This window comes from Bombyx mandarina, chromosome 05 (genome assembly GCF_030267445.1).
Source record: "Bombyx mandarina strain Sakado chromosome 05, ASM3026744v2".
Lineage (NCBI taxonomy): Eukaryota > Metazoa > Arthropoda > Insecta > Lepidoptera > Bombycidae > Bombyx > Bombyx mandarina.
Window position 1 is genome coordinate 12642215 of NC_143212.1, and position 27547 is coordinate 12669761.

The following is a 27547-nucleotide window of genomic DNA, read 5'->3' on the forward strand; positions in this document are numbered from 1 at the left end:
CGTCGTAATCGAATGTTACTTTTTTCAATTACCAGCTTCCGATTATTTTCTGTTTTTTTTTCCATCTGAAGCCTAGCTCTTTCATAATTCGTCGTAAACTTCATTCCGAGCCATTAAAATTTATATCTTCTTTAAATTTTTCGAAGCCTTTCTACGGTACGGAGTTTCGCTGCTTGTTATGTAGTTATTATGATTACATCTTTTTATTACAGATTGAACGAAACTATCCATTCCGGTAACTTTCTTCTTCCCTGATCTTTTCTTACCCGGAGTCCGAAACACGGCGAGCAAGCCAGAGCCTTTAGCTTCGTTAATAATGCACCTAACAGTACTCACGGATGTTTTTGTTGCTTCCGAAGTCTGTTTTACTTTTTCCATATCATTCTTCCCCTGTTTTATAATGAAGCAATATACGTCGTACACAATTTTTCTACCCTTTCTTTTGAATACTACACCAGTTTGTCGCGGCATAGTGTATTTTTTTATAAAAAATCAACAAACACTCAACAAATAGCAATGGCAACAAAGTCAACAAGCAATTATAACAAATAACTTAACGATTAATAACGATAGACTGTTCACTGTACGCAAGCGTACTTTTGGGAGCAAGCGGAACGAGGGCGCGGTGCGGGGCGCAGGGTTCGACTGATCTACCAATAACGCGCTCAATACGATTTCCCCTGCCGTCGCGCCTCACCCTCACCACCAAAGTGATCTAAAATTCGGTTCTGCGCAGTCAAGGTCATTTGCTCAAGAAGTTTGCCGGTTACTTTAAGAAGGAACCATTTCAATAAATATTGAGACTTTTTGGCGGGAACGCCAGGAGTGAAGTTGTGTGATTTGTTTTATTTTGTAAAGCCGCTGAACGTAACTTCTCGGGATGCTCCAAAAAGTCTCGTGAAAAAGTCTCACTAAATGATCACCACTTTACTGAGATTATATTTCATATCATATCATCTCTTCTTATTTCATTTCATTTCATATATATAATAATAATAAAATTATGAATTTAAATTAAAATAAGTCTTAGTTACCAAGTCATAAAATCCCTAAAAAAATATTGATTGATTGCTTGCTTATTTTTTAATTTTTTTATTTAGAACAACCCATCCTTTAAGCGAAATTACGTATAATTTGGGCCAAACGCAGTCCTTCATAATCAATAATTTAAAATAAAAAATTCCAATCAGTGTATACCATAGATTCTTTTTTCTTTGGTGTTAATTAATTAAAATCCTTTTTGGTACAGTTACACAGGCAAAGGGAATCTAGTAAATATGAATTTAATTAAATATGGAATTAATTAAAACGTAAAAATACTTGAAACATTGTGTTTACACTTTACTTGTATATGAGAAAATATAATTCAGAATGATACTGCACTTCAAAAATAAAAGAACATAATACAAATTCAAATATAGTGCATCATAGACAATTATACGTGGACAGCATCACAACCTTCCAACAAATATTTTTAGTTATTTTCTTTGCATTTTTTTCCCCTGCTCAATCATTGGTAACGAAGGTGGCTATTCCAACTACGGGCAGACTGATAGATGAACTCACGGGTTTTAACATGCGATCTTGTTAACACTAATCCTGACAAAAGCAGAGTTTCGCTGAATCTACCACCGGATTGAAATCGCAATCTTGTGAGAAGACCCGGTGAGAAAATCAGTGTGTATGACTATGGGTTAGGTTGCACATCGAATCTTCGAAGAGTTCGACAAGATTGGTAGCCGGTGCTCGAAGAGTCTGAAAGCATCGAAAGTGGATCGAGAAGATCCGATAAGATGTGCTAAGGGTGACGGTAGCATATGTAATGAGAGGGGGCCACGATAAGAGGCTTTTTTCTGCAATGAAACCGAAGAGTCCATTAGTTGCTGCAGATTCCCATCATTTTATTATAAAGTTATTTTATTCACTAGACTTTTAGGAAATACATCCTTGTTTCATTTTCCCATATGTGTGCAGCTTAAGAGATGCTAAACAGTTAATAAGTAATAATTAAAAAAAAACACTTCATCCTTAAAAAAGACTATGTTTACAAAATTATCCAGCTTAAATTTCCTTTTGTTTGCGCAAAAGAAAAAATAAATTAAAAAGCAAATGATTGACATTTTCAAATGTGTCAATTCAGGCTCGGGAAAAATCCATAGACCTATATAGAAAAATCTCACTGACAGGAGAAAACTCTATTTTAGAGAAGTTGAAATTAAGTATTGGCTATTTCTGGTTGTTTGAGTAAGAATTACGTTAAAATCATAAATTTGTGAATTGATAAAATGGCTTTTAGAGCAACTGCCATGATGGCTTTCCGAGCCACGGCTATTAACCGAAGTGAGTATTAATTGTCAATTTGTAAGCAGTAGTTTTAAGTTATGTAATCTCATCCCATTATTTATAACCTGGTAAACTCGTTTTCAGGTGACAGCCTCAGCAAATGGGCCTACAATCTTTCGGGATTCAATAAATATGGTACTTGAAACACAAATGCTATTTTAACACAAGTCTGACATTGTAGAACATTAAGGCTTCAAAAAACAGTTTACTGTTAGATGAGCAAACACTAAAAATTATTTCTTTATTCTAATTAACTTATAATAAGTAATAGTAGATAATATCTTCCTATATTACATTGTAATTCAACTATCTAAAACTAATGGACTGCTTAAATCCATTCATTAACAGTTCCCACAGATAACAATAACATAACAATAGAGCCTAATATTTAAAATTTTTGAACACAATGGCATAGGTTTTAAATTATCGTTGTCCAGGGGATAAGAAGCCTGATGCATTCATATTAAGCAATGAGACCGTCATGAATTGATTGCTGTAGACTGGTTCCAATTTATAAAAAATATGTACCTAACATAAGTCCACAAATAACTTCCATATTAAAGAAATAATACTGTGTAATAAACAAGACCCACAACAATTATAAATTTGTGTAGTTCTTGATGGTAGTGTCTTGTACAGTGATGCATTCTTGTTTAAGAAATAGGGCAGCCACTATACTATAGAATGGAGACGTTGACATCATGTCCACTGGCATTTACTTTGTTAGTCTATGGGGAGCAGATTCTATTTAATTAACATCATTATTTTAGACTTATAACTTCTCAATATTTTAGCTGGAAGTTTGTTGACTCATGTATAGTAAAAAAATCATAGTTCACATTGGTGTAAGCTCACAAATTCTAGTATCGTCCTGGCCCATAAAGTAGTTGAAATTGTAACCAAAATATTTACAGGTTTGTTACGGGATGATTGCTTGCATGAAACTCCTGATGTAACTGAAGCACTCCGCAGAATTCCATCCCATGTTGTTGACGAGAGAAACTTCCGTATTGTACGTGCTATACAGCTCTCCATGCAAAAAACAATCCTACCTAAAGAAGAGTGGACAAAATATGAAGAAGATACCCTATACTTAACCCCAATTGTTGAGCAAGTTGAGAAAGAGAGGCTGGAGAGAGAGCAGTGGGAGAAGGAATATTAAATGAGACATGGCATAGTGGTATTATTTAATTAAAATAAATATAGCAGTTAATTGTTTGTATTATTTTACCTGTGTTGTGCATATTGATAAATGTTCAATATGAAATTTTCAAAGATTAACTCGTGCCAAATAGTATGTCATCTCTATCCTTCTATACACATATTAGATTTTTGGTCTTGATCATAACAATTTGAAAGTGGCCATAAAGGCCATCTTTAATAAAAATACTACTTCCTATTTTATTAAATAAGTAAAAAGTATTAGATCTAAATATGTGGCAATGGTCTCTTGGAAAGTAATTAAGAAATAAATTTATTTCATTTGTTTATGTACAAGAAATATACAATGAAGATCAGAAAAATTTGTAAAATTATTTAGTATGCATAATTTAAATATGGCCATTAAATAAAGCGTTAAAACTAAATATACGTTTTCATTTCAATGTTGAGTATCTACAAAATTTATATGATGGAAAAACAATTTTCCATATTTAGACTGGATCCATATAGGTAATTTTGAAAATTAAATTAACTTGGTCCCTCTTAACAATAATACAATCATACTTAACAAAAATAATAATAAGTAATATGATTTTGTTTAAATATAAAGTTCAATTAATTTGGACATTTTTTGAATGTAAAATTATTAAATGATAGTTTTTTTTTTACTTTATATTAACTTAACCTAATATACTACTTTTATCGAATTTCTATACAAAATAATGTAAATAAAAGTCTATACATTAATGGGATACCATGTTATTAAATTATGATAGAAATATTTTAGATTCATATGATGTACAAAACTTAATACTTAATTGAACAGACAACTTAATGGCTAATGCAGAATTCCATAAGAAAGTAGATTTCACAATACAAATAGTATTTTATATATTGCTAACATTGGCAGACATGGCTCACTCACAGGCGATCATTTTTACCCATACGGCAATGTGAAGAATAATATCTGCCATCCCTAAATTTATACTACAAATATAGTAATATTTAAAAGATTATTACTTTGATATATTTTTAAGATAAAAATTATGAGATATGTTTTATATTTATTTATAACTTTTTTCATATTTGTGCAACTTAATTACTTTTTTACTACGCCCATCTTTGTTCATGTTAATTTACTAATAAAAAAATTCGAGTTTAAATTCGATATTCAATAATGCGAGGCGTGTTAGAACCGCTCCCAAAATCGGAATCGATTATTTTACCGTAAAAGAGTAACGATATAACGATACTACTAGTTTTTTTTTTTTCAATAAATTGATATTTAGTAAATTCGCAATGTTATGAGAACACAGCAGAACAAGGAAAAAAAAAATTATTCTTCGCGATTTTTTAGAACTACTTTTCTTTCTCTTCGTTTTCCGGAACGTTTCCAATACACCCGACTATAATACACATTTACAATTCCTCATCGCCGATAGCTTCGAATGCGTTATTTTCAACACAGTCCTTTCCGGTTTTGAAGGCGACAGTTGCGAATTTCTCGGTTAGTCTTTGAACTGAAAATATTTCCTTTGAACTAGTTGAGTTGTATGAAGAGTCGGCATTCTGAAAACGGAAAAATAGAATATTTAAATCAGCCTGTAATTCAGTATTTTGATTGGTCGACAGAGAAAGAATACAGTCTAACTTAAAAAAATAGAAACGGAACTGGTTTAATTAAATTTGAAATATGGAGGAAAAATACTTTAGGTATTTTATAGAGTAATAATGAAAGGGTTTTTATAATTAAATTACCTGAAAGGGTAAAGTTGTATGAACATGAGCTTTTTTTTATAATTACAAAAATAGAATACAAAGATTTCGTTTTCAATATATTACTTATTTATTCTTACTGGTGGTAGGACCTCTTGTGAGTCCGCACGGGTAGGTACCACCACCATGCCTATTTCTACCGTGAAGCGGTAATGCGTTTCGGTTTGAAGGGTGGGGCAGCCGTTGTAACTATACTTGAGACCTTAGAACTTATATCTCAAGGTGGGTGGCGCATTTACGTTGCAGATATCTATGGGCTCCAGTAACCACTTAACACCAGGTGGGCTGTGAGCTCGTCCAACAATCTAACCATTAAAAAAAAATCAACAGTTTTCAAATGTCGTCTGGTTTTTGTTTCATATCAAAATGAAGCTTAACGCAGGTCACCAATAAATAGCAACTACATTACCAACTCGCAAAATCGTCATTTCTGTGCGAAAACTCACGTTAGAACTGAGCGTATCGCTGGAGGAGGACGGCGAGATAAGCTGACTGGAGCCGTCCCTCCTCAAATATGTGAGATGGGTGCGCTTCTCGCAGCGAGGGGACGTTGGTCCTGCGCCGCTTTTCTGCCGCATCAACTCGTCAACTATTGACTGAAAATCAAACACGTTTATTATTATTGTTGTAAATTGATTTCACAAGTTCTACATAACAAATAAACTAATGATACCTACACGTTTCTTGTTTTTTATTCTTTAAGAAACGTAAAATAAACATGAACGTATATATCACTAATTTGACTATGACCTTTTGTCACAGAATTGTGCAATTATTGATATACAATACAATGGAGATTTCACATTCTCGTCTCAAGGTGAGTGGTTGCATTCACGAGCCCACTGAGTTTCTCGCCGGATCTTCTCAGTGGGTCGCGTTTCCGATCCGGTAGTAGATTCTGCGAAGCACGGCTCTTCCTAGGGTTCGTGTTAGCAACGTCGCCAGGTTTGAACCCCGTGAGCTCACCTATTATTTAAGGTTACGCTGAAATAGCCTCTCAAGGCTCTCAGCTTAGGTAGGAAAAAAAAAATTGCATTCATGTTGTTATTTATACTTATAGGCTCTCCAGTAACCGCTTAAAACTAGGATTGAAGTGGGTTTATCAGCAAAAAACAAACCTTGGCAATAACGGACCATTTACGCAACGTTTTATATTGATTAAGGTCTAAGAACCAAAGAGGCCGAAGACCATCACTAATTTGTTAACCAGAAATATTTTTATTTAGTTTAAAAAATAGACACTTTGAATACTTTACCTGTCGAAATCTTAACCAGGCTATTTTTTTCTATGTTTACCCTTTCATTAAAGTCACGAATTTTATATAACCGATAGTGAATAATATAAAGAATATGCCTAGGTATTTTACCCTCTTATTTCTTGACAGCAATATCAGGTAAGTCAATATAAGTAACTACATTGTAGCCCTGAGGCTGTGCCAGCGAAACCTAACGAGTAGGGGAACCCTCGGGGTTCAAGTGGGGGCGTCGCTAACACTAGCCCTAGCAAGAGCAGTGCTTCGCAGAATCTACCGGCGGATCGGAAACGCGATTTACTGAAAAGATACGGCGTGAAACTCAATGGGCTGTGTTTATGGGTTAATTTACTCGCCGAACCCTTCTTCGCAAGCTACGGGTTCGACGAGAACATCGATATCTTAGCCTCTCGAAACCTAGTATATCAAAAGATAGATACTTTAACAATAAACGCGATGGCGCAGTTGTGGCTACAGTAAACCTGTCATTAGCCAGTACTACCAGGCTTTGAAGTTTGAAAGTCGGTGTAAGCGAAGGTGTGCGAGAGAAAATAGAAAGGCCGAAACATGCACAGCAAAGGAAGACATGAACTCACAGCTGTGCGGACAATATATCAAAAGTAAGAACAGTAGCGGGCTTTTACCGGTACGGAAGATCTTTTGTCGATAGTTTTTATTTGGTTTCCCCCTTTCATAAAATTACTATATTCGAGTTTTTTATGTGCAAAGTTTTTTAAAATTATACATATAATACAATTAATAGAAAATGTAAAGAATACATTACACATTGATTTGTAACAATTGTACTTTAAATACATAGATTACCATATGTCGGTTCTCTGTTCACAGTTTAGCAGATTACTGTAATAACCTTCGTTAAACTATTGAATTTGGCGAATTGTTTCCTTGTGACGAGAATTCTGACAATAATTCCAGGATGACGTAATATTGTTGCACCGCGAATTAAAAGGTCAACAATAGTCATTTCTAACAAATTAGGTATTATCATTACCTGTAAACAGACGCTTATGAATGTGGCATGTTCCGTCCTCAAGGTTATCCACTGTAAATTATCCTTGCTAATTAGATATTCAAAGGATAATTCAAAGTTTTTATTTGGTTCTTCGTTTTCTGAACTATGTCCGTTAGTTTGTGGCCTTTCCATCTACAAAAAATATCGTCATATGAATCATGCCTTTGAGTCAGCCAAACAACACATATATTTTATCAATCATCTCCATTATTATATTACTTTATTCACATTAATATTGGAACTTGACACTTTTATTGTTGTTGTGTTGGAATTATACTTTTTGTTCAACACATTTCAGTACAATTTCGTCATGGCTTGACGTCAGAATTTCTTTTTTTTTAATGGCTATTAATGAATTTTAGTGTCTTCCATATACTTTTCTTTTATGATTGAGAGCTTACTGGTGGCCAGTGGTGGCCCTGAGGCCTTTCCAGTTTCACAAGGACAGGTTGGCGAGTAAGGGCTCAGTCAGAAGGGGCGGGATTTGCTAACAGCTACCCGAGCGCCTCCAAGGTAGACCTAACAACTCAAGAGTAGCTGCTTCGCGAATGAATCTACTACCGGATCGGAATCGCGACCCGCTGAGAAGATCCGGCCAGAAACTAAAGGTGCTGATGCTTAGGTTAGGTTGCACGAAAGGCGCGAAAACGCGAAAGACGTTTAATGCAAGGGTTATTAGATTTGATGGATCCGTAAGGACGTGTCTAGGGCAAAGACGGTGACTGGCTCCTGCGTGATCAGGATTCGGGGAATTCCATACACTGATTAAGGAATTCCTACACATATTTATTTAAAAACGGTAGGTAGCGGCTTGGCTCTGCCCTTGGCATTGCTGAAGTCCATGGGCGACGGTAACCACTCACCATCAGGTGGGCCGTATGCTCGTCTGCCTACAATAACAATAAAGAAACAAATTCAATGTCTTCGTTTTGTGAAAAATATATGTTGAATTATCTCAATCATCTCTAATTTTTTTTAGTTGTTGGCACTCTTGACAAAGTTTCCTAATTGTCTTGCTAGCACTGAAGGGGACAGATTTGACACGTCTGACGTTGTTTAATTTAATTAGCCTCAAACATTCAATAATTTCGATATTTGTGGTTAATTTATAGATTCGCGCTGAAGTATTTTGATGGGCGTATTCCGTGACATTCACATTATGAATTTCTATTGTTATTAATGCATACTTACGCAGTGCAACGTCGTGATTCTCCAACATCTCATGCGTGTAACTTTAAACCGTTGTTCCCTTTGAGGCTGAGTGACCGTGGTCAGAGTCAGTTCCCTGGCAGCAAGAGAAACACGAACACGACACGTGCTGTCAGAATTATCTCCAGATACGTTTACTGAGTCTGTCACCGCTTCTCCAGCCGGAATACGGCCGTAATGTCTCAACGAGCGCGCTAATTCCATAAACTGAAATAATCTTAATATAATTAGGTATTTTTCAGCTTTCCGAATCTAAATGGTAAAGAAATGATACTCTATTTAACTATACTGAGACCTTAGAACTTATATCTAAAGGTGGGTGGCGCATTTACGTGGTAGATGTCTATGAGCTCCAGTAACCACTTAACACCAGCTCGTCCATCTATCTAAGCAATAAAAAAAAAACTTATAATTTTTATTTTTTTTTGGTGGTTGTGGTGTTAAGTGGATACTGGGGCCCATAGACATCTACAACGTAAATGCGCCACCCACCTCCAGATATAAGTTTTAAGGTCTCAGTATAGTTACAACGGCTACCCCACCCTTCGAACCGAAACGCATTACTGCTTCACGGCGGAAATAGGCGGGGTGGTGGTACCTACCCGTGCGGACTACCAAGAGGTCCTACCACCGGTGAAAATTTGTTCTGTGTTGGAGCTATTCGTTCACTCTTCACTATTTTATAACTTTGAGTATACCTGATCGCAAGAGTAGGTTAAATATGGTTACATAATGCTAGTCCCTATCTCCTGGATCGTTTGTGATTTCTGGATCTAAGGTCCTCTGTAATTTCGGATATCTATTTTTTTCTATATTTTGTAGATTATCTTACACGCCTAGAGCGCTGAGGGATTGTTTGAGATGTATTGTTTTGCTATCTGGAACCATTGTGGTCATCTATTGCACGTTTTCAGAGATATTTTATACGTAAGAAGATTCTTACTTTCCTGAACGCTATGACATATTCTTCTAAAGACGACGTTAAACAGCTTGAATATGGTGACTTCACTGATATTCACAAGTGACAATGGTCACAACACCGTTTAATTGAAATTTAGCAGTTTCTACTATTAACGGCTACACAAATTATTTAAAATGTAAATTAATTGAAACAAAGCAGTTTAATGATACTCATTTTCGCAGATTCATTTAAAATAATAATAATTGATTTAACCTAAAGTAGTTATTTAACTACTTTAGGTTCTAGGTACTAAGGTATTTATTTAGATATTACTGATAAAAAAAAAGGTTTAAAATAGCAAGTCCTGTAGTCTTCTGATCTTGGCTACTAGTCTCATGGTACTCTAGGACGAAATGAAACGACCAGTGTTCCTCTGAGTAGATATCAGAGTGACTGACGATTTAAGTTTTTATTTTTCAATACTTGGATGAACGAGCTCACCGCCTTGGATGAACGACCTTTAGTGCTTACCGGAGCCCATAGATACCGACAACGTAAATGCTGTCACTCACCTTGTAACTTGAATTCTATATCTCCGTTTTATAGTTTAATGGATACCCTACCATTCAAACAAGAATGCATTGCTGCTCTGTGGCAAAAATAGGTAGAGTGGTGGGGCAGGTGACAAGCCACCTTACCACCAGTATAGTCATTTTCTGGAGTAATCTTATTTGAACCCTATCTATGCATGAACAGTATAATTCACACTAAGCCATAAAACCACACACTCTAAGCAAAAATGGTCATGGTAAACAATTTTTTTTATGATAGTCTTCTTATTATTATCATTTTTTTGGTGATCTAATTAATAATGCTATTTATTTTTTACATCCTTGATGGAATTTACGTAATATCAGTTATACGCCAATTTTAAATTCTACCATCTGTCAGATTGTTTCGTTTTCATGTGACGAATAAATGACATTTATCTATATTATTTAAGGGTTATTTATTTATAGTTTAGGGGCTTATTTACTTGAAGCTGTACCAGAATAATAGTACAAACATATTTTTTTCCATTATCTCAAAACAACAACAGCAGCACTTAATATGTTCATGATAAAAGGTTATCTGTGCCACTTTGTGCCGAGATGAACACTAAGCTTAATGAACTTTGGTCTGTTTCCATATTTATATTGATAATACTTGTTAAAACACATTTAATGTCTCTTATTTTAATGTTAAAATAATAACTTGATCAAAATGAGAACAGGAGTGTGCCATTTTGATGATTTAAAAAATAAATAAAAAAAAACATATTCAATTGCAAAAAATAGTTTGCATCTTATTCAAATGCCACTTTTGAAATAATAAATACTATTTCAACATCATTTACAATCTTAATCTTATTTTGTAGATAGTAATATTTTTAATTTCTAGTAATTAATTTAGTTTTCCCCATTTTGATAATTAATATAATTTCAATATTTATGTAAGGCATACCTCTCTTTTTTGTTTTTTAGCTTCATATTTTCTTAAAATGTCTCTAGTTTGAGCATCTGCAATTATCCAGCCAAGATCTAGCTCTTCATTTGTTTGTAGATATAACAAGTCTAAAGATACATTGTCAATCATAAGATCAACGTCATAATTAGGATCCCAGTAGCTGAAAAAAAAAATCATTTTATGGTGTTTGAAAAAAATGTATATATAATATTGCTCTTAATATTACGAATATTGAAAACATAATATTGTATTTTTTACATTATTTACCTTTTTCTTAAAACTATTTTATCTTCAGGTCTCACATATTTCTGTGATATGTAGGGAGATTCATATTCTTCTAATTTTTTCATAGAAGGTTGTCCATCTTTAGCACAACTCCAGTTAAATAAATATAATGAATAATATTTTATTAATTCACTTGATAAATTAATGTAATTACAAGCAATATCCAGTAAAGTACTTGATGAATCAGTGGAAGAAACAGACAATGGTATTCTATAGCCATTCATTAAGGATATTTCTATTTCAACTTCATGCATTTTGACAGAGTGAGTTTCTTGTTGAGCAGAAAACAGGAATGTTATAAGTAAATCTGAATTAGCCAGCACAGGAATTTGACCCACTGAAAAAAAAAACAGTATTTAATCCTCTTCTTCTTTTTCCCTTTTATTATAAGACCAAATTTGTGGTAGCTTTCACCTTAAAAAAATAAAAACTAAAATACAAACCCATTTGTATATATTTCTCTAACAGGATCCTCCTTTCTTCCAGCAGTGAACTGGTAAGGAACAACTTCTTTGGTGGAAATTGTGGAAGTCTAACATATGAGTGTTGTGCTTGCAGCTGCTCATGGAGACTGAGCAACTGTCTATAGCGGGCGGTGCAATGGAAAAATCCATCAATATATATATTGTATCCCTAAAAGTACACTTTTTCTAATTACTTACATAAATATTAACATATATGACATCTGGACTTTGAGAATGTGATGAAAACAGTGAATAACTTTATTAAGCAATTGTGAGTCAGACTAATATTTCGAAAGAATAAGCTGCGTGCTTTGATATCATTCAAAGTAATGAGAATTAGAATTTAATTAGGTAGGTTTAATTTTTTTCCATTAATGTTTGTAAATTCCAAGCGACATTATTAAGCAAACAAAGACAAAAACTATAAAAAATTTGAAGGATAAGTACCGTATATGAAGTACCATTGTCATCGTAAAATTGTTGTAAATCAGGTATTGAGAAATGCATGTTCAAAAATCAATGTATAATTTCATTTCCTTTACACTTCAATGAATATTTGACTGTAAAGTTCGCTAAAGTTGTTAGCTATGTCTAGAGATACACATTTTAAAATAAAAACACATGAAAACACTGTAATCACTTTAGAACTAAAGGGAAAAACATATGTAGGTATTCCAAAGGTAAATAACTCAGCAGACGCATAGACTAAACTAGAAATTTAACAATTGACAACTACCATAGAGATACCTAGGTAGTTTATATAATTTTTCTTCTTAAGTATGGCAATGGGCTTCTCACGATTCCATTGCTGCCAGTGTCAAATAAAAAAGTTCAATTAATTAATTTTATGCCTTGAAACAAATATTGGTATGTACTCTGTTATATATATGAATGAAATCCATCCATTGGACTTTTTGGTGGGAATGCGAGGGGTGAAGTTGTGTGATTTTTTTTTATCTATTTTGAAATGAAAACTTCTTTAGAATCGTTGTGATTTCAAACCGGATGCAACGGAAAAAACGACAGGTAAGAGACACAAATACAAAAATGTGTAGGATGAAGCCAGCAAAGAATGAGACAGAAATATACATACTATTTAATACAGCGCCATCTGTGAGATTTTTTAATACTAACGTGTGTATAAAAGCTCTTGTAGTGAATTTTAATTTAGGATTATACGTGAAATTAAAATATCAATTCACAGAGGGCGCTACCTTACAATTATTTACTAATGACAAAATTTTACATATACTTAAGACGTTTAGGATAATTGTATTTTAATTTTGGAAGGTTTCACTTCTACCACGTGTGAATTGCACACATTTTGTTTTTATTGTTTCTTCAGGTTTAAATGTGTGATAACGGTGGTTTTTGTTAAAACTGTTACCAACTGTTTAATATCTGTGAAACAGTTTACCAACCGTTTAATATCTGTGAAAGTGCAGAAATGTGGAAAAATGAAACAAAGTCGCTGGACGTACCATCTCGGGATCCTCTAAAAAGTCCATTGAATAAATTTCAGTAAATAACCACTATTTTACTGAGATTACTCATTTCATTTAATTTCATCCCTGTTGATTAATGTTTGAAAATAATCATCTTCATTTAATTTCATTTCACTCCATATTATCATTTTTCATAAAAAATAAGAAGATAAAAAATAAGTCAAGATTTAAAAGTCTTACTTATCAGGTCATAAAATCCCTTAAAAAAAATCAAATACTGCAAACTAGACGTGCGCTAATCATGTTCGGAACTGGTTTGAACATGATATCGTTCTTTTGAGTGTCGGAACTAGTTCCAGTAAACATGTTCGCGGAACTGTTTAGTTCCACGAACATGTTAAGTCTAGTAGCTGTTTGTAGTTTGTAGCTGTTTAGTTCCGCGGACATATTAAGTCTTGTAGCTGTTTGAAGCTGTTTAGTTCCGCGGACATGTTAAGTCTAGTAGCTGTTTGTAGTGTAGCGAATCACGTATTAAGTTATTATTAATTACACAATATTTTTCAAAAAAGGTATTAAAAATACAATTTTTTAAAAGCACTATATAAAAATAGATTGCCGCTTATGGCAATTATTATTGTAATTATTATTTTGTAAGGTTTTTAGTTTTAGGTTCATTATCATATCATATCATCATTGTTACAGCTGGTTGCATAATTTATTAATGTACTGTAATTACTTTGTCATAATTTCAACTACTCTACTACTTTCATTATTTTTCAATGTATTGTACGATGCACCGGAAACTATAACCTATCAGTTGTTAATTAAAATACCACGTTATTCTGATATACAACGTAAATTGAGCTCGTTGTATGTAGCCTTACAACCTTTTTCCCATAACCGAGATACCGAATAGCGAAAGTGGTGAATGTTTTAAAATTCTCTAATTTTGAATTATGATTTTCTAAGAAATGGTCTACAAACACTTAAGGTTAAGTGCTCGTAGGAATGATGCATGGTCAAGGTCAAAATCCATAGCAAAACATTTTAATTTATTCAACTATCGACTGTAACACGTAGGTCGTAGAGCATAACTTCAATATTAATAAAAATGTAATATGAAAGAGCTCCATACGCAGTTTCATGCACTCGCTCCATCTCACTCCCTCGTATTCGTGCCATATGTCGCCTTATCTCTTTACGTGGACTCGTGTCGGTTCGAGACTCGTTCGGGTGGACTCGCCGCGCCACGCCTCCGCACCGCGCGGTACCTATGCTCTAATCATGTCCGCATGTCCGTCATGTTCAACGCGTTCGTAGTTCCTGTATAACAGTACACTTGGAATGGAAATGGAACTGTCTGAACATGTTAATTTTGACAACTCGGATTGAATGATATAGTTCCATATGAGGACATAGTTCCAGGAACTATTTAGGTCCGGAACTACGCATGTCTACTGCAAACTGCAATTCATCTTGTAATCTGACTTGTGTCTTGTGTTAATCTGTGATGTTTATTTACGTTGATTCTATCAATTTTATTAATTTAATCGAGCAGTAAAATTTTTGTATATTTTGTATGGACAGCTGAGTAATCATTGAATTCCTCTCCCAGATTGAAAGTATCATTAATTTTAATTCAATCAAGATTTTATTATGTCTCTACCTAATGCGAAGCCCGTCATCACCATCCAAAGTGATTGGAACTCTATTCTTCGGTACCTACCTACATCATAATATTATTATCTTTATGTTATATCATGGATTATGGATTTAGTCTTGAGAATCTAAATTTTATTTAATCATTTTTACCATTCTCTAAAAACATGTTTGATGGTAAGGGCTCACTATTTTAAAAATACAAAGCGGCACACAATTTGCTTGTTTATACTGATTATTTATGAGTTGTCATTGAGAAAATTACAATAATATATGGAAATAGTAACCAGAAATTCATATTGCTACCTATTATTACTGCGCATATCTTCTTCTTCTAATATTATAAAGAGGAAAGATTTGTTTGTTTGTATTGAATAGGCTCCGAAACTACTGAACCGATTTGAAAAATTATTTCACTGTTTGGAAGCTTCACTATCCCCGAGTGACATAGGCTATATTCTTTTTTAAAAAAAAATTGAGATCCTTACTAAAACTCCAATAATGTAACCCAAGGTGTAAAAAAACCTAAAATATTCAATACATCATACATACATGCGCTGCAAACTCTATTAATGATAGGATAAAATAATGTACTATGACTTTCTAGAACACATTATTGTTTATAGAAAGTGTCGCGACAGCATATGTGTGACTATTATCATGGTCGTGATCGTCATGTAGTGTTGGAAGGGGCAGACTTGATGCGTCTCACAATGTCGCGCTATCTCTCCCTACTTGAGGCCATTCTACTGCACTAATTTAGGGGACCTCCCACTGCAGTTTTAATTTGGTCGGTCCACTGCATTGGTGGCCTCCCGCGCGTAACACAACAAGTGTTCTTTTATTTTAAAAAATAAAACAACATCAAATGTCGTTTACAGGGAAGCTCTGACTCAATAAACTCAATGGCTCTTGTTTTGTATGTATAAACTTTTTACGAAAATTAGAAAAATAATAAAATTAAAAAAAAAACAAATTTGATAAAACAAATATTATTTAAATGAAAATAAAAGTTCATTAAAATAATAATATTCAAACTATCTTAATAATTTTCTATTTTTAGAAACCTGACGCAAATATAAGGGTTAATGTGTGTGTATTATAATTTTTTTATTTTGAAAATTTTGTTAAAGACCCGAGCGAAGCCGGAGCGGGCTGCTAGTTACTAATAAAATTAATAATAAAAAAATTACAGGTTGCCCAATGGCCAGGTTTGGATATCCTCTAAAGTTTTAAACGAACTCAGCACACAAGATACATTAACAAGATCAGGAAACAAAAGTGATGGAAATATTAAGATAAATATTTCCAAAAATTATGAATACATTTCTCTTTCTAACTTAAGCCTTGTCGTGAAGCACATTGAATCTGAATTGAAAGCAGTGTTTGTTGCCCCCACCAAGGACCATAATATACATGATAAAGCAATTTTGTCTGTGGCACTTGCTGAAAACTCCTTAACTGTGTCTTCGTGTGAAGCAGATAAACTTCTTGTCTGGGATAGCAGGACAGGTATTGGGTTATTTATTAAATGTTTTATTTTCTTACTGGTGTGTAAATATTAATATATTCATTTTCAACTTGGTGATATGATTTTTAGAGACTGGGTCATTTAAGTTTGTTTTTATTGTCATAAGTTGACAGAATAACTCATTGCTTTTTAACTGGTTGCTGGAGTCTATAGACCCCATAAGGCATTTTTTTTTTTGGGCCCGGGCCGAACCTCCTACGAGGTACCCGCGCTTAGGGGGCGTGCGAGGTATGTGGGACTTGACGATCTGTAAGGTGTTGGGAGCAGACCGCAGGCCCAAGGAATTTTAGGGCCCTACCGCACTAAACGACTCCCCTGCACTCCTACACCCGACGTCCGATCTCCGTCCGGGGTCAGAACCCGGTCAGAGTAGGCGGGTTCCCGCGCTCAACACTACAATGAAACACGCGGCGCCACCCCGAGGACGCCCGACGGGTCGTCGAAGCGATAGTCGACGACTAACAACGTCGGTCTCCGCGGTACAGCGGACCTGCCAGGCCGCCCGGGCGACTCCGCTGGTGTTCCGGGATACCAAGCTGGGCCAGAACCAGCCTGCCGGGTCGGAACGCGATACACCGCCGGCCGGGCTGCTCTGCCACAGTCAGTTTGGCGACGACAGCGACGATGACAACGCGGACCGCTTCGCAGGCCGCAGCCGCCGACGCGTTGTCCCATTCTCCTGGTGCCAGCGCGCTAGAGTGACGGTAGCGTGCGGCGCAGCCTCAATCCCCTCAGGTCGCCCCGTGACCATCACCGGGAGGAGACTGCCTCCTCACAGGGTCCGGAGCTGGTCGAACGCCCTCCTCCGACCCCCAGCTCGACGGCGTCGGCACGGCGCCGAGCGGGAAGAAGAGCTCTCCCTCTCTTGTTCCGCCGCCTCCTTCTGCGAGATGGTGGACTTGCAGAAGTCGAGCATCGCCTGCCAGGACTCGTCGCTGCCGAGCATCGTAGCCACGACGTTCGGAAGCGACAAGTCCGATCCTATTTTTGTAACGAGGACGCAACGCTGCTCCGCGAAAGCAGGGCAGTACGCGAGCGTGTGCTCCGCAGTGTCCTCGTTACAGCCACTGCAGTGGTGGCACTTCGGCGTCGGCTACCTTCGGGCGATGAGGTCCAGGTAGCGACCGAAACAGACGTGTCCCGTGAGCTCCTGCGTCGCCCGGAAGGTGAGTCGTCCTTTGTCGCGATTCACCCAGTCCCAGAGGGCCGGGTGGATCGCCTCGACGGTCCGTCGCCCATAAGCGGGGTCCGCCAGGCGGCGATGCCATGCCTCGAGCACGGCACGTCGAAATTGAAGCTTCCGCGCTCGAACTTCCGCCGCGCCGGGACGCGGCTCCCTCCTGGAGCGGAGGTCGCATCGCCACGCGTAATCCGCAGCGAGCGCCTCCGCTTCCGGGTCCCAAGGAGGCGTCCCGGCGAGCACGCACGCTGCCTCGAACGAGATGGTGCGTTACCCGCGAACCGCCCTGATCGCAATCGCGCGCTGCGTACGTCGCGAGTTAGGGCTTGGCACCACACGGGAGCCCCGTACAGTGCCATTGAGACCCCATAAGATATGCTCTATAATGTACCTTGAAACATAAAGTCAGATACAACTGTATTGGCATATTGGCAATTAATTAAAAAATTGGAAAGAAAATAGCTGTGAGTGTCATTCAATTTGTCAGTCATAGGATGGTACCATAAACTATTGCAATACTACTCTATAGCACCCTGCTATTAGTTCCCATTATTATAATTAAGAACAAATTTTGGCATGTAATAAGGTTTGTTGTTTGCCAACCCATTGCAACTAATCGAATTAGATTTGAATTTTGACTGAGAATCAGACATTGCTAACATGGTATATTATTCCAAAAATAAATACACAACTTGCATAAATAAAATATTAAAAACTAAAAATAATAATTACATATAAAAGCTATACACTCAAAAATAGGTGAGAATTGAAGTGTAAAAAGGTTAACAACATTCCACCAAATCCAACAGTAAAGTATTTCTGAAAATCTAGTAAGTTGAGAGCTTGGAAAAAAATAATCATCGTTTAGTTCTAACCACAACCAGGTAGCAATCATACATAAATTTGAGCTATGTGAATATACAGGTGTAAAATTGATTAATCTTATATGAAGTATTTTACTTTATTTTTCAGGCGATCAGTTATTAGATTTAAAAGGACATGGTGGCCCAGTCTACAAATGCAGGTTCTTTCCGTCCGGAATTGTAGTACTGTCGGCAGGAGCAGATGGCTCATGTAGAATATGGTCAGCTGAGACAGGAATCAATCCTGTATTGTTAAAAGGACACACTATGTCAATCTCTGATATCAGTATCATTGACAGAGGGAATAATATTGTGTCTGTTAGCAAGTAAGTGTTTTCAAAATTATTGTCTTATGCTGAAAAACCTCATAATCATAAAAAACTTAAGTCACTTTATTTATCTTTCTTTAAAGCCCAGGAAGTGGAAGATCATGTTCCTAAGACTTCTTTATTATGTTTATTTATTATGTTCAGGAATTCTCATTTTATAATGTTCCCAAAATTATCTACCTCCATCAGCATTATACTATGACACATTTAATTTTGACATGAGGTTTATGTGTGCTCCTGGCATGTGAGTATTAATAAAAACAGCGAACATAGCACCACTTAGGCTGAAAGTACTTCAGCCTATGAAGACAACAAAAAAGTTATGTTTGGTACAACCATATTGGTATTCTATAAGAATTCCTTCACTACTCTTCTGTAATTTGTTTGTATCTTATTGAGCAACTATAATTTGTGGTGATGAATTGTTCAAATATTCACAGCTAATCACAGATTCAAATGAGTGTCTTCCATTTTTTTATTTCAGTTAATGGAGTATAATTTTAAACAAGTTTCACAATAGCTTTGTTCATTTTACAGGGATGGTTCTGCAAAGCTTTGGGATGTCGGTAAATCCAATTGCTTGGATAATATTGTAGAGGGTCATGGACAAATAAATTGTTGCACAATTACAACAACAACAGATGAAATTCAAGTTGATAACGAAAGAGAAGTATGTTAATTTTGATGTTATTACTAGTTATAATATTACATTTACTCTTCATTTTGTTTATAGAATTTCAAAGAAAACAATAATGCAAAGTAAAAATTTATTTTGGATAATTTTTCAAACAATAGATGGAGACAAACATTTCTCACAGAGCTTATTGCTTAGGGAGTAGGAATGTTCCAGGCATGTAAATGCCCTAGTATTTCAATTATCTGTAATTTATGAACAAATGGTTAATGTAATTTTATTTAAAATTTCAGGTTGGAACTTCAAATAAGCTATTAATTTTGGGCTTTGAAAGTGGTTTAATTATGTGTGCACATATAGCCAAACGACAAGAGTTGTTCACTAAGCAGATTGATTCAGCGTGTAATGCATGCATTGTCGTTGGTCAGTCTATTATTATCGGTTGTAATAATGGCAAGGTAATTACGAAACATTTTATGAATCTGACATGTATAATAATATATAAGATTTTAGGCAATTATTAGTATCATCACCATTTTGGCTTCTGGAGCTAATGGCTGCGGCTAATGGCTAATATAATCAACATCAAATCAATTTGATTTTATTCCTTCATCACAGAAGTCATTCGTGAATGTGAGTTATGTTGTCAGTCGATACGATTACACAAACGTCTTATCTTTCGACCACGACGACTATAATGTTTGAATTTCAAAACAAGCCAGAAATTGCTTTATCGTTTTAGAAATATTTCGGTTGTAGAATAAATTGATTTGAAACATCACGAAAAATAATTAATTCATACATATAATAATATAATATTGTGTGAATTTCGACTTCTACCTCGTGTCTAAGGTGAACTTCGTGATTTGTACTGTGTTTATGGGTTGGTACTTTAACAACAACGCATGGTCTCCAAAAGTTGTTTTTTTGACAAAAACGTTTCACTCCTGTTCTTTTCTACAAATATAAGCCGTATATAATAATAATAATAATTGGGAACAAATCGCATACGGTTATCCGGGCCCAAATTAGGAAATTCCCAGTATTATTAGTACCAGAGACTGACACGCATACTTATACACTATGGAGGGTAGAGGTAAGGTGAACCGTCTCATACGGGAGAAACTTGAAAAAGTGTCCCACTTTCAGCACTAATGCCCGTATCTTTAGACGTTTCGTAAAATAGTCCTCCACTCTTAACTCATCCGATGATGCTCGAGAATTCCCTCCAAACTTACTCGAGTTTGGTATTTTTAGTCGACCATTACAATATTCCTCAACTGACCTCGAGTGAGGTAATAATGATGAAAATTTGATCAAGCTAGCATCAAACCCATAGAGTTCTGTAGTCTATGGTCATTGTTTAATGTCAAAGTCAAGCTGCCGCTGTCTGTTTGACACTAGATGAACTTGTTTGATGTTTTGGTTGCTGAGCTATTCGTAAATATGTGTGCGTGCGGTAAATCTGAAAGTGTATTATTTATTTTCTAACCTATTAGTATTTTAGATTTCGGATCCGGCTTTGTATTTTTATTCGCCGCTTTTGTGTGATTTTGGTTGCATCGTGTTGTTGAAGTGCTTTTCCACAACCACCAGTTTATTATTATTTAAATAAAACTTATAATCGCATTGACTTTATTTATCAGGTAGTAAGCAAAATATGACTCTTATGTAGGTAAATAAAATAAAGAGTTTCAAATGTCTAACCTCGAACTATTTACTTTATTAATAAATATTATCAAACTTAAATTATCAAAATATGCGCGAATCATGCACAGATCCAGGCCATTGCACAACAATATCATATATTTCCATTTGCGGTCCACATACTATTTGGACATCGATAGAAAACCAGCCTTGAGGAACGTTCAAGGTACGTCGCGACGTACCTTAACTTGACAGTTCGGTCACTTCACTCCGGTTAGGAAAATTTTCCAAGGACGTTTGAGTGGAGTTTATTTTTACGACTAATCATACCAAAACGCGTGTTGGAGGTTGAGTCGAGTCGAGTTAAGCTCGTGTAAACGACTAAAGATACGGGTGTTAATAACAGTTCAAAAATCCTCCAGAATGGCGCTATCATAGGCACGGTATGGTATGGATTGAGCAGTTGTTAACTGATTGAAGTATGCTGAGTTAGGAAATTTAATATATTTATTAACTGGAGTAGTTAGTGACAGTGTATTATACAAGACCTCACATGTTTACGCAGTCCAAAATAATTTCGTCAATATAACCTAAAATTATTGCTGTGGTAAAACGTGGAGACATCGATTGCATTTTCTTATCAACTGTAAATAAAATAGTTTTCGTGATTTTGTAGTGCTTACATTTCTTTCGTCCTTTTTTATTTCTCTATTTTAATCTAGTAACATAAAGCGCCTTTTTTTTTAATTTACCCGGTAGCTACTGTAGCGCCACCCCTATTTAGCAGATTTTAACAGAAACTTTTTCACAACAGAGACTTCTCCTTACCTCTACCCTCTATATTATACACGTTTAAATAAATACATAATAAATATAGATAATAAACACCGGGCAAAGGGCAAACAAACCTGTACATCACACAAATGTTTGCCCAATGTCAAAATCGAACCCAAAACCCTCGGCGCAACAGTCAGGGCCGCTAACTACTGTTCCACTGAGTCAGCACTGAGTGTAAATAAACGAAAATTCACAATCGTATAAAAATTTTAATTGTTACAGGTTGTACAGTTGAATTTACAAGATGGAAATTTGATCAGTGAGTTATATGAATCCGCAAGTCCAGTTTTAAGTTTAACAATATTGGCAAATCAAATGTTCGCAATAGGACGCCAAGACGGAACGTGTACAGTGATATCATTACTAGAACAACACAAGAATACTAGGGTGTACCTAACTGGTCCAGACTGTGATGGTGTCAGAGATATAGCATTTAATGGAAAATGGATACTCACGGCGTGTCGAGATACAGTGATCAGAAAATATGACTACAATCAAATCAACGTTCACTTTAAATGATTTGTATTTTTTTTTTTAAATAAACTTCCCGTGTAGCCTTCTTGAGTGTCAAATAAAATACTTGTAGGACTTCAATTTTGAATTTTTACACTTGCAATTTGTTTTTAATACCCTCTGGAAAATTAAATTTCACGTTAACCGGTATTTATAATTTGTACCTGTTTAACAAGTGATATCTGTCTACCTTTTTGTTGTTGTTACTCATTAGATAAGCTTTGTTTTGTATTTGTTTGTTAAACTTTAGCCACATAGTTGCATCTTTGTCAAGATTTGCTTTGAGATTTTTCCAATATTGCTGACTTCTTATAGGGCAGAGTCTTATCGAATCTGTATAAATATTTATGGCGTGAGATATTATTGCTAATAAAAAAATAATAATCGTTGTTTAAAATGAGTGAACCTTCTATTTTTTTAATTTGTAGGACTGCTTCACATGCATTTGAAATCCATAAATTCCATAATTCCAAATTCTTATAACCCTGCTCCAAGTCCGTGCACCACGTTTTAATATCAAATTCTCTTATTATATTTGCTATGGATTATAGAAAAAATGTTAGTTTTTAATTGATTTATATGATTAAACCTATGAAAACTTTTGAAAAAAATCTTACTTGGTTCTCCGTGGTGGTAATGGACATTATTTTGTGCTATATTTACCACATTCGTAATATTTTTTGATTCGATATTTAGATCTACAAAAGGTACGTTATCAATGTTTTTTTTTACTTCATTTATGTCGTTTTCTATTTCAGTTGTTTTTTTTAAATCTCTTTTATCCTCTAATGTAGCGGTCACATTAGATGTTGGATCGAGTGATTTTTTAAACTCACTACCAATTCCCACATTATTATCTTTTTCATCAAGAGCCTTATCCATTTTGTCGTGGTGATTGGTTTCAGTATCAAGTTGTTCGTTAACACCATACTCTAAATTCACAAATTGTCTTATTAATCTTGGCAAACTGTCGCTTAAGGTGTTTACGTTAAATATATGACCGGTTTTCGTGGGTAACTCTGATTTAGGTGAAATACTAAAAGTTTGTTCCCCCTCTGTGACTTTATGTTCCAAATTTTCTTCGGAAGGATCGCTTGTGAGCAAACTTTGTTCTTCGAATTCCATTATTTTACCGAGAGATGTAATAGATTTACAGACACTTGCGCTTGGTTTTAATGTAGGAGATACAATGTCCGCTGGCCAAAATTCATCTGCATCACCTAAATCCATAAAAATTAGAGAAGTCTTACTTTGTTTTTTTTTACATCAATAGGCATAAATTGGATAGCTATAATCATACTTAGCAGGTGTTCGTTTGGCGCCGAGAAATGTAAATCAAGTTTGAAAGAATTTAAAGATGCCGGCAAAGACAATTTTTCTTCATCCAGAATGATACTTCCTAGGAGACTTGTGTCACTGTAAAATCAATTTGAAAGGATTTTGAGTACAGTGCGTTAATATTTTTAATTTATTCGGCGTTCTCTTGTTAGGATAGCAGTATTTGGACGAATTGCCTTGTAAGTTCAAGTAAGTTAAAAAACCCATATACACAGCCCACTTTTCTTCTCGCCGGATCTTCTCAGTGGATCTCAGTGGAAAATACGATACAAATTTAATAGCAATACAACAATAGCTTTATTTATCTAATGTTGTGAGGCTGTAGGCATCGGTATCACCGGTATGTCTTAAAGGAAACATGTGGTCCGGTTTGAAGGACTTTAAGTCGTCGTGGTCTAAAGGATAGGATGCCCGGTACATTCGTGTCGAGCGATGCAACAGTGTTTGAATCCCGCAAGCGGATAACAATTTTTCTAATGAAATACGTACTTAGCAATTGTTTTATATTGACTTCCACGGTGAAGGAATAACTTCGTGATTTGCGTAATTACTGGTAGGACATCTTGTGAGTCCGCGCGGGTAGGTACCACCACCCCGCAATTTCTGACGTCAAGCAGTAATACGTTTCGGTTTGAAGGGTGGGGCAGCCGTTGTACTGTTAAAACTGATCTTACAACTCATGTCTCGAGGTGAATAGCGGCATTGCGTTGTAGATATCTGGGCTCCGGTTACCACTTAATACCAAATGGGCCGTAAGCTCGTCCACCCATCTTAATATTTAAAAAAAAAGTTAAATTTTCTTACCTGTGAACTACCTGTGTAAGCCCAGTCGTTTTAGTTACTGAAACAAACAACATTCAATTACCTTGAATTCACTGCACAACGCATTAATTGAAATTAAACGCATTCATGAAACAGTTTGAGTATTATAAATGACTAGTTTTTACTCGCGGCTTCGCCTGCGTGATCAAGGAAAAGGGTCAATTATTTTTTCTAAAATGTTATGTAATTTTTCTAAAGGTAACAAAACAGTTTTCCATGGTAATTAACTGTATTTTCAGGAATAAAGGTACCTTATATCTCTTTATCTATGATATAGGATTATAGTTTTAGGTCTCAGGACCTAAAACTATAACCACTACCTTAAAAAATATCATCTCTATTCGTAACTTCGTTTCGACGTGAAAGAACGACAAACAAACACACCTTTACATTTATAATATTAGAGTATGAATGCATTGGCTGCTCGCATATAGGTACTGAAGGAAACATATGTTCCGATTTGAAGGGTGAGGTAGATAGTTTTATACCAACACATTTGATACATCGCCCTATTGTCACTAGGAATGTAATCACATTGTGAAGTTTATGGGCTTCGTTAACCGTTACACGCAAGTTGAGTTTTGAACTCGACACAACGTAACATTGATAGAAAAAAAAATTTTTTAATTATCAAAGAAGGCTTGTACCCTTATTTGGACGGGTAAATTTAACCTTTTTATTCCTCTCCTCGCTAAACCTTTCGTTAAATAAATAATTTGGTACATTTTGTTTATTTTCATCGTCGACATTGTGTTTAATTTCGTTTTCATCTTCATCACTTTCTATAACTATCTGAACATTCTGTTGACCGCGATAAGATTTTTCCAAATCAGATTTAACGTCTGATACGGATATATTTTCGTTGTCGGAAACAGCATTGTCAATAATTAATGTTTCTTGTTTATGTTCATTAATTTCAACAGCTTCAGGAACCCCGTCTATGTCGTCACCAACATTACCTGTTGTTACTGTGTCAGTATGAATATTTGCAACATTGTTAATGTCAATTTTTTTATTATCAGTGATGTTTTGCAATGTTCCATTTTGAAAAATTTCAAGTGCTATGCTGTCTATTATGTTATTTATTTCTTTGCTCAATTCATTTACAATATCAACATCATGACTCAAAATAGTGATTTCATTGTCTTGATTATGGTTCGGCACAATTTCAGTTAGGTGTAGACTTTGTGAGTCTGTTGAGTTGTCCACAAGCTCTTCAACGACATTGCTCATAACAGATGCTGATTGTTCAATTTCTAGAGGAAAAGATTGAGAAGAGGGATCTTCGTCTTGAGATCCTGTTTCAAATGTTTTAAAACTAAGATCGCTTTGGTCACTATCCAGTTGGTTAGGTTTGCAGGCTTTCTGTCAAATGAGAGAAGGGCTATAAATTTCAACAACTATGGCCAAATCAGTTTTCGAAGTCTCAAAACCTTACCAAAACATTTTCCATCAAAATGTCAATAAAATCGAGAACGGGTCCCTCTTGTTCTTCTAACTCTGAAAAGTAAATTAGGCTAATAAAACAAACAAAATTTATTGTTTTCGGAAAAGTTTTATCCCAATTCTTGCGAATACTTTCACACCTCTAAGATCCTCTTCTAAAAGTTTAAATGACGATTCTTCTAAAATACTATCTATCCATAAAGTGACCTGTAATTTTTTTTAATCATAAGTATTTTAAATCAGTAGCACTAAGCTTCACTTTTGAACTGATTGATATATCGGTCATATATGCCACAGATTTCACTGTCCCACGCATAATAATAATTCTACTTTGGTCCGTTCCTTTTTTTATAGTTCAAGCTCTTATATTTTGGAATTCACTTCATCTTGAGACGAGGCTGACGTCAGAATGCTCATTGATCGCTTAGTGTTTGAAATAAGGGTTTGTCAACTTCTGTACGAAATAGCAGGAACATCTACGAATTCTGTACGAAATGGCAGGAAGTTGTTGTGGCCTAAAGGATAAGACGTCCGGTGCATTCGTATGTAGCGATGCACCGATGTTCGAATCCCGCAGGCGGGTACCAATTTTTCTATTGAAATACGTACTCAACAAATGTTCACGATTGACTTCCACGGTGAAGGAATAACATCGTGTAATAAAAATCAAACCCGCAAAATTATAATTTGCGTAATCACGGGTGGTAGGACCTCTTGGGAGTCCGCACGGGTAAGTACCTCCACCCCGCCTATTTCCGCCGTGAAGCAGTAATGCGTTTCGGTTCGAAGGGTCGGGTAGCCGTTGTAACTATACTGAGATCTTAGAACTTATATCTCGAGGTGGGTGGCGCATTTACGTTGTAGATGTCTATGAGCTCCAGTAACCACCTAACACCAGGTGGGCTGTGAGCTCGCCCATCCATCTAAGCAATAAAAAAAATCTAATCTAGACGCAATCTTATTATGTACTTTTTGGTATTTTCTGTGCAATACACTATATTATGTATTTTTGTATAAGTAACATGTTACGCGTAAATCTAAAAAAAGCTACCACAGCGCTCTCTACACTATCCTTACTTGATTAATACCTACATTAATAGAGATTATCTTAGGCATTAAGACTGAGAAACTCTTGTGCATTAAGCTCAATAAGTACCTAAATAAAATACATAATTTAGACTTAAAATTTATAATCTCACACTAGTGAAATGTATTTGAAAGTACGTACTTTTTTCGATGCTCCAGTGAGAATCTTATTATTTATATTTGTGGATTTTAGCGATTTTTTATTGATAACCTTTAATTCCTCGGTGACTACATTGAGTAATTTATCCAACCTGTAAATTAAACCAATACTTGATTAATCCTTTTG

General features: G+C 35.5%; 4 protein-coding genes and 1 pseudogene across 4 annotated transcripts; 2 read left to right on the top strand and 3 right to left on the bottom strand.

Moving 5' to 3' along the window:
* The first annotated feature begins 1432 nt into the window (after positions 1-1432).
* Uccr (ubiquinol-cytochrome C reductase complex 14kD subunit) lies at positions 1433-3556 on the top strand. Its single transcript, XM_028187747.2, has 3 exons — positions 1433-2340; positions 2428-2478; positions 3258-3556. Exons 1-3 carry the CDS (start codon positions 2286-2288, stop codon positions 3503-3505), a joined length of 354 nt encoding a protein of 117 aa, XP_028043548.2. The 5' UTR covers positions 1433-2285; the 3' UTR covers positions 3506-3556.
* Positions 3519-12652, bottom strand: Snx17 (sorting nexin 17). Its single transcript, XM_028187748.2, has 8 exons — positions 12379-12652; positions 11911-12100; positions 11450-11804; positions 11180-11342; positions 8758-8982; positions 7546-7698; positions 5727-5876; positions 3519-5073 (listed from the first exon to the last, which is right to left on the bottom strand). The coding sequence occupies exons 1-8, from the start codon at positions 12436-12438 to the stop codon at positions 4924-4926; spliced, it is 1446 nt and encodes a 481-aa protein (XP_028043549.2). The 5' UTR covers positions 12439-12652; the 3' UTR covers positions 3519-4923.
* Positions 12653-14841: 2189 nt separating this feature from the next.
* Lis-1 (LisH and WD40 domain-containing Lis-1) lies at positions 14842-22966 on the top strand. Its single transcript, XM_028187823.2, has 6 exons — positions 14842-15094; positions 16231-16547; positions 18719-18935; positions 19476-19608; positions 19866-20030; positions 22279-22966. Exons 1-6 carry the CDS (start codon positions 15033-15035, stop codon positions 22573-22575), a joined length of 1191 nt encoding a protein of 396 aa, XP_028043624.2. The 5' UTR covers positions 14842-15032; the 3' UTR covers positions 22576-22966.
* On the bottom strand, positions 17053-17924 carry LOC149502999 (uncharacterized; annotated as a pseudogene).
* LOC114253065 (uncharacterized) lies at positions 22721-26506 on the bottom strand. Its single transcript, XM_089727479.1, has 6 exons — positions 26168-26506; positions 25377-26094; positions 24712-24748; positions 23870-23985; positions 23187-23789; positions 22721-22902 (listed from the first exon to the last, which is right to left on the bottom strand). Exons 1-6 carry the CDS (start codon positions 26180-26182, stop codon positions 22721-22723), a joined length of 1671 nt encoding a protein of 556 aa, XP_089583605.1. The 5' UTR covers positions 26183-26506.
* Between the last annotated feature and the right edge of the window lie 1041 nt (positions 26507-27547).